Source organism: Rhincodon typus, chromosome 3 (assembly GCF_021869965.1).
Source record: "Rhincodon typus isolate 14 chromosome 3, sRhiTyp1.1, whole genome shotgun sequence".
Classification (NCBI taxonomy): domain Eukaryota; kingdom Metazoa; phylum Chordata; class Chondrichthyes; order Orectolobiformes; family Rhincodontidae; genus Rhincodon; species Rhincodon typus.
In genome coordinates this window covers 122,947,370-122,954,861 of record NC_063334.1, presented here as the reverse complement: position 1 = coordinate 122,954,861, position 7,492 = coordinate 122,947,370, and the positions used below count along the sequence as shown (strand labels likewise).

General features: G+C 43.3%; 1 protein-coding gene across 1 annotated transcript in view; it reads left to right on the top strand.

Moving 5' to 3' along the window:
• The first annotated feature begins 1,210 nt into the window (after positions 1-1,210).
• LOC125482802 overlaps positions 1,211-7,492 on the top strand; it is a 31,350-nt gene continuing 25,068 nt past the window's right edge. The window contains exons 1-2 of the mRNA XM_048595152.1: positions 1,211-1,223; positions 1,981-2,364. Coding sequence (XP_048451109.1) covers positions 2,004-2,364 — 361 coding nt within the window. The 5' untranslated portion in view covers positions 1,211-1,223; positions 1,981-2,003. The remainder of the gene's footprint in view (positions 1,224-1,980; positions 2,365-7,492) is intronic.

The window sequence follows — 7,492 nt, the reverse complement described above, 5'->3', positions numbered from 1 at the left end:
TTGTTTGAATTAGTGTCACCTAGTAGTATCAGCACTACACTATTCATCTAGAGACTCAGGTAATGTTCTGGGGACCCAGATTTGAATCCTGGTGGAATTTGAATTAAAATCAAAAAATCTGGAATTGAGTATCTAATGATGACCATCGCTAATTGTTGGGAAAACCCACCTGCTTCACTAATACCCTTTAGGGAAGGAAATCTGCTGTCCTTACCTGGCCTGGCCAATATGTGACTCCATACCTACAGCAAAGTGGTTGACTTTTAACTACCCCCTTGTCAAAATATGGATGGGCAATAAATGCTGACCAATGAATACAAATCCTATGAATGAATTTTAAAAAATCAATTTCCAAGACAATGGTTCCAGCATGATTCAAGTGAAGCATGTTCCATCAGAACAGCTCCCAGTACATCAATATGGTGTATTGGAAATACTGGAAAGACAGCAGCTGAGAGGAGACTTGATAGAGGTCTACAAAATTATGAGAGGGTGGATAGTCGGGGGCTTTTTCCCAGGGTTGAAGTTTCAATTACAAGGGGGCCCAGGTTCAAGGTCAGAGGGGGAAAGTTTAAGGGAGATGTGTGAGAGATGTTTTTCACAGAGAGAGTGGTAGCAGCCTGGAATGCACTAGCAGAAGAGGTGGTGGAAGCAGGCACATTGAAGACATTTAAGAGGCACCATGATGGATACATGAACAGGGAGCGAATAGAGGGATACAGATCAAAAAATGGCAAGTTTGTTTTTAGATTAATTAGGGCATGATGCTGGGTACAGGCTTGGAGGGCTGAAAGGCCTGTTCCTCTGCTGTACTTTTTCATTTGCTCATTTGTTCAATACCCCACAAACTGAAGCCCGTTCCAATCTTTAGACCATTTCTTGAACTTACTGACTTTATTTACCTGTTTCCCGTTTAAATTTCACCACCACCAACCCTGGAGTGGCTAGAGGTACCAGGTATAACAGATTGAATTAATTACCAGTGCAACAAGGATACCCTTGCACCATCATCTCCTCATGTCTCTGTTTTTGCTCAACAAAAACAGACTTCCTGTTAGCCAACACATTTCGGGTACTTTCACAGGAAGTGAAGAAATGCTTTGAATAACTTCTGCATTCAATGTCAGGAGACAAGAATCAGTGAGTGAAAAAAAGAAACACTGAAGAAATGGCAATGATTCCTCTCTACATTTGGCTTTCTGCAGTCTCTGTGCTGGGATCCAGTGAGTATTTTCTAATAACTCTTCAATTCACACACTTTTGTTTTATCTTTTCATTGAAAGGTGAGGAGTGGTGAAGGTCCAGTGCAGTCACGGTCGGAGTCAGATAAACAGGGACGGGGAGAAAACAGATTGATTAGGAGACAGCGAGATCATGTAACAGCAGGAAGCTATTCAATCCATCGAGCCTGTGCACAGATTCTATGAGATCATGGCTAATAAGTATCCAAATTAAATCCATGTCTTTCAAAATCCTTCCAAATCAAAATTGATCAATTCTGATACGTTCAATTGTTTCCCAGAAATCCCAGGAGACAGTTAATGATTTTCAGGGTCAGTGCTTCCTGACCTCACTCTTCTCAATTTAAATTTGCTCCTTTGTTCTGAACCGTCTGATTGAAGGAAATCTATTAAACATGAAAAGCGCCTCGATGTGATCATTTGCACTGGTATTAAATGCTGAAGTGACCAAAGGGCACTATGTCTGCACAACAAACTCCTGGTGACAGTGCATGAGGACTGGATTCTCAAACCCGACTGAAACCCTGGGTTGAAATGCAGCCCGGACTTCTCCGCCCCTTGTCCGGGACCGCCGAAAGCCCTCAACTGGATTCCAGCCTCTCAAGCACTCCCTCGTCCCAAATCTGACTGTATGAAATATCTGTCGTCACTTCATGACAGATTCAGTGTGATAAGGCGTGTTGACTGTTTTCAAAATCGATCTCCATGCTGTGTTAATAATCTCAATCTCTCCTCACAGCGTTTTCTGAAAATGGATGGTCAATGACAGTTGCGGATAATGTGAGGGCTGAGAAAGGAGCCTCCGCTGTTTTACCCTGCAGCTTCACCCACCCAGACACTAATCTCACACTCACCGGCTCTGTGGTATGGATTAAATATTTCACAGGTGTTATCTTCAAGTGCACATATCCGGGTCCAGACCATTCCCAGGGTGAGTTGTGTGAGAATGTGATACAGCGGGATGGTGGGAATCGATTCAGATTCGTAGGGAACCTCAGCAACAAAGATGTCTCAATAATGATGGAGGGACTGAGCCAGGAGGATGCTGGTCTCTATCGGTGGCGTGTGGATCTCAATATCGGCAGTATTGGAACTGCGAGAGGAACATGTCTAGAAGTGAAAGGTAAAGAACAGTGTTCGGATGGTGTTGCAGCCCCGATAACTCTGTGGGCACAGGCTCCACCTGGTCCGGGAGCTCTCGGGTTGGCTATTTGTCCTGGGCTCTTTCAGTTGGTCTCACGCAGGAGGCAGTGAGAAAGAGAGAGGCTGAGATTTACAGACCAATCCATCACCGTTTCTGAAACCTCCCACAGTTTCTCACAATAATGTGGCAATATCACTAAGTCTATAGGGCCAGACTAATGCCCTGGTAACAAGGATTGAAATCCCATGGCAACAGATGCTGTCCATTAGGAAAGCTAATCTCAGCAACTGTGACCATCAAACTGTCATTGAGTATCATTTTTTAAAAAATCTGATTGACTCCTATACTTCAGGGAAGAAAATCTGCTGGCTGTGATTTCAAACCACATAGACCCATCTCCACTATCCTCTGAAATGGTTTAGCAAGCCACTCAGCTCAAGGGTAAGACTATAAGAAATAGGAAAAGGAATCGGCCATTCAGCCCATTGAACCTGCACCAGTAGTCAATAGGATCATGGCTGATCCAATATTCCCCACGTCTACTTTCCCACCTTTTCCTCTTAACCCTAGATTTTCCTACTGAACAAGAATCTATCCATCTCAGCCTGAAATGTACTCTACTCCTACAACTTTCTGTAGCAAGGTGTTCCAAAGAATCACAACCCCCTGAGAGAAGAAATTCTTCCTCATCTCAGTCTTAAATTGGCACCCCTTTATTCTGAGACTATGCCCTCTGATCCTATATGCTTCCATGAGGGGAAACATTGTCTCATCATTTACCCTGTCAAGCCCCTTAAGAATCCTCTATGTTTCAATCTGATCACCTCTTGTTTTTCTAAACTCCAGTAAGAAAAGCCCCAATCTGTATAACCTTTCCTCAGAAGACAATCCCTCCATACTTGGGATCATCTCAATGAACTTTGCCTGAACCTCCTCCAATGAAATGACATCTTTCCTTGAATAAGGGAATCAAAACTACTCACAATACTCCAAATGTGGTCTCACCAACACCTTGTACATTTGCAGAAAGACTTCCCAACTTTTATTCTCTGACCTCCTTGAAATAAGGGCAACATTCCATTAGTCTTCCTGATTACCAGCTGTACTTGTGTGCTAGCTTTCTGTGTTTCAAGCATGAGTAACCCAAAGTCCCTTTGTGTTGTAGCTTTCTTCAGTTTCTCTTGTTTTAAATAATATTCTGTTCTTCTGTGATTCCTTCCAAAATGAACAAATTCACATGTTCCCCATTATACTCCATTTGCCAATTTTTTGCCCACTTATTTAACCTGTTAGTGTCTCTCTGTAATCTGTCTGTATCCCTCTCACAACATTCCTTTCCACCTATTTTTATGTCGTCCACAAATTTGGCTAAACTGCATTCACTTCCTTCCTCCAAGTCATTAATACATGTTGTGAGCAGTTGGATCCCAGCATGGATTGCTGTGAAACCCCACTGGTTACAGGTCACCAACCTGAAAAAGAACCCCTTATCCCCACTTGCTGTTTTCTGCCCATTAGCCAATTCTCCATTCATGTCGATATTACTACCTCCAACACCATGGGCTCTGAGCTTATATTACGTTTGTAAGGTACTTTGTTAAATATCTCCTGGAAGTCCAAATATAACATATCTGCTGCTTCCTCTGTATCCACTCTGGTTGAGACTTCCTCAAAAAACTCTCATAAATTAGTCAGACATGACTTCCCTTTCATGAGGCCATGCTGATGCTGCTTGATTAGGTTCTGATTTTTCAAATGTTCTGCTATTACTTCCTTTAATGATTGATTCTGATACCTTTCCAACAATGGCTGTTAAGCTAATTGGCCTACAGTAATCTACTTTTTGTATCCCTCCTTTTTTTGGATAGGGATGCCATGTTAGCAGTTTTCCAATCCTCTGGTACTTCTCCAGAATCCAATAATTTATGAAAAATTGCAACTAATGCATCCATTATCCCTGCTGCTACCTCTTTTATGATCATTGGATGCAAGCCATCGTGGCCAAGGGATATATCTACCTTTAGCCAAACTTGTTTATCTGATATTACTACTTTAGTGATGGTGATAATACTTAATTCCTCCCCCATATTCTTTTGTATTCAAGGGACATTCAACATGTCTGCTACCAGAAAGATTATTGCAAATATCGGTTTGTCTCCTCTGCCATTTCCTTGTTCTCCAAACCATCCTCCCAGATTCATTTTCTAAGGGACCTTCATTGACTTTTATCTTCCTCTTCCTTTTTACATATTAAAGAAGCTCTCATTGTCAGGTTTTAGATTCTTCACTAGTTTGCCCTGAGTTTATTTTATATCTTTATTATTGTTTTAATCCTCCTTTACTGGATTCTGAATTTATCCCAGTCTTTGGGACTATCACTGACTTTGGCCTCCTTATGTGCTATTGCTTTCAACTTAATACCCTCTTTAACTTTATTGGTTAGCTGTGATTTGTTTATCTCTCTCTTAGAATCTTTCCTCCTTGCTGGGATGTATTTTTGCTAATCTATCTGTCCACTTCACTTTAGCTAACTCAATCCTCATTTCATTGTAATTTCCTTTATTTAAGTTAAACACAGTTGTTTTTGATCTAAGTTTTTCGCTTTCAAACTGAATATTAAATTCTGTCATGCTATGATCACTACTTCCTCGGCGATCTTTTGCTCAGAGGTTATCCATGGGGGCAGCACAGTGGCTCAGTAGTTACTACTGCTGCCTCAGAGCACAAGGACTTGGGTTCGGTTCGAGCCACAGGCAATTGACTGTGCACATTCTCCCTGTGTCTGCGTGGGATTCAGCTGGGTGCTCCAGTTTCTTCCACATTCCAAAGATGTGCAGTTTTGGTGGATTGGCGATGGTAAATTGCCTGGTAGAATCCAGGGATCTGTAGGCCAGGTGGATTAGCTGTGATAGATGCAGGGTTATGATGATAGGGTAGGAGCTGGGTTTGGATGGGATGCTCTTTGGAGGGTTGGTGCGGACTCAATGAGCCAAATGGCCTCTACCTACACTGTAGATATTATATGATCATCAGATCCAAGCTAGCCTGTTCCCTGGTTGGCTCTGTGACATATTGCTCTAGGAAACTATCCCTAGTGCACTGTATGAATTTGTTGTCGTAGCTACCCTTTCCAATTTGATTAACCCAATCAACATGAAGATTTAAGTCACCCAGAATTGTTGCTCTATTCTTTTTCCATGCTCCTATTATTTGTTGATTTGTTGTCTTTCCCACAGAGTGGCTACTGTTTTGGTATTTGTGATAGATATAAAAGAATATTCAATATGGTGCTTGCTGGTCCTGCTTTATGGCAAATTTTACATTTTACTGATATGTACCTGTGATTGAACAGAAAATAGAACAAAAATTCCTCAGCTTTCCCCCCACTGGGGAATTTCCTCGTTTCTTGCCTGGGACTGTTCTAGATGAATGATTTGAGATTGTTCTCATTGGACACCAATTCCATTATTGTTGCGTCATGTGAACATGATCCTCGGGATGGAATCTTCATCCTTTATTATACGTCCATAGTTGCTGTTCAGAAGGTGGTGGTGAGCTGCCTTGAACTGCTGCAGTCACAATGCTGTAGGTTGATCCACCATGCCCTTAGGGAGGAAATTCCACAATTTTTACCCAGCAACAGTGAAAGAATGGCGATATACTTCCAAGTCAGGCTTTCAGGAGAGATTGCAGGTGGTGGTGTTCTGAAGTACCTTCACCCTACAGGTGGGTTTGGAAGGTGCTGTTTAATGATCTTTGGTGAATTTCTGCGGTACATCTTTGGACAGTATACTCTGCTGCTATTGAGTATCAGTGGTGAAGGGAATGGATTCTTGTAGATGTGGTGCACGTGGGCTGCTTTCTCCTGGATGGTGTCAAGCTTTTTGAGTGTTGTTGGAGCTGTACTCACCAAGGCAAATGGGGGGGCATTCTATCACACTCCTGACTTGTATCTTGTAGATGGTGGAGAGGCTTTGGGGGAGTCAGGAGGTGAGTTACTCACTGCAGTATTCCTAACAAAGAACAGTACAATACAGGAACAGGCCCTCCGGCCCTCCAAGCTTGCACTGACATACTTTGCGCTTCCATACCAAAACTGTCTTCACTTACAGGATCCATATCCCTTTGTTCCCTTCCTATTCATGTGTTCATCCAGGTGCTTCTTGAATGTTGCTATTGTATCTGTTTCCATCACGTCCTCCGTAGTGTGTTTCAGGCTCTCACCACCCTTTGTGTGAAAAACTTGCCTTGCATATCTCTTTTAAACTTGCCCCACCCCCCCAACCCGCATCTTGAACCTGTATCCCCTAGTAATTGACCCCTCTACCCTGGGAAAAAGCCTTACACTTTTCACTTTATCCATGCCATTCACAATCTTATAAACTTCTATCAGGTCACCCCTCAGTAAAAACAAACCCAGTCTATCTAAGAGATAGTAAGAACTGCCGATGCTGGAGTCAGAGATAACACAGTGTGGAGCTGGAGAGACACCGTAGGCCAGGCAGCATCAGAAGAGCAGGAAAGTTGACGTTTCAGGTTGGAACCCTTCTTCAGAAATGGGGGAGCGGGAAGGGAGCTCAGAAATAAATAGAGAGAGGGAGGTGGGGCTGGGGAAAGTATTTGGGATGCTGATAGTGAGTGCAGGTAGGCAGTGGTGAGGATTGGTCAGTGGGGTGGGAGGAGCGGGTAGGTGGCAGAGAAGGTGGACAGGTTGTGTCCGGTCAAGGAGGCGGGGATGACAGAGAGGGTTGGTCATGGGGTGAGGCCGGGGATGGGGGGATTTTGAAACTGGAGGAGCTGCACCTCATATTCCGCCTTGGCAGCCTACAGCCCAATGGCCGAAATGTGGATTTTACCACATTTACCAGCCTGTGTTCCTCCAGCTCCACACTATGTTATCCCAGTCTATCTAACCTTTCTTCATAGCTAAAATTCCCCATACCAGGCAACATCCTGGTAAACCCTGTCCAAAGCATCCATATCCTTCTGGTATAACAAGGTGTAGAGCTGGATGAACACAGCAGGCCAAGCAGCATCAGAGGAGCAGGAAAGCTGACGTTTCACGTCTGGACCCTTCTTCAGAAATGGAAGAAGGGTCCAGACCCGA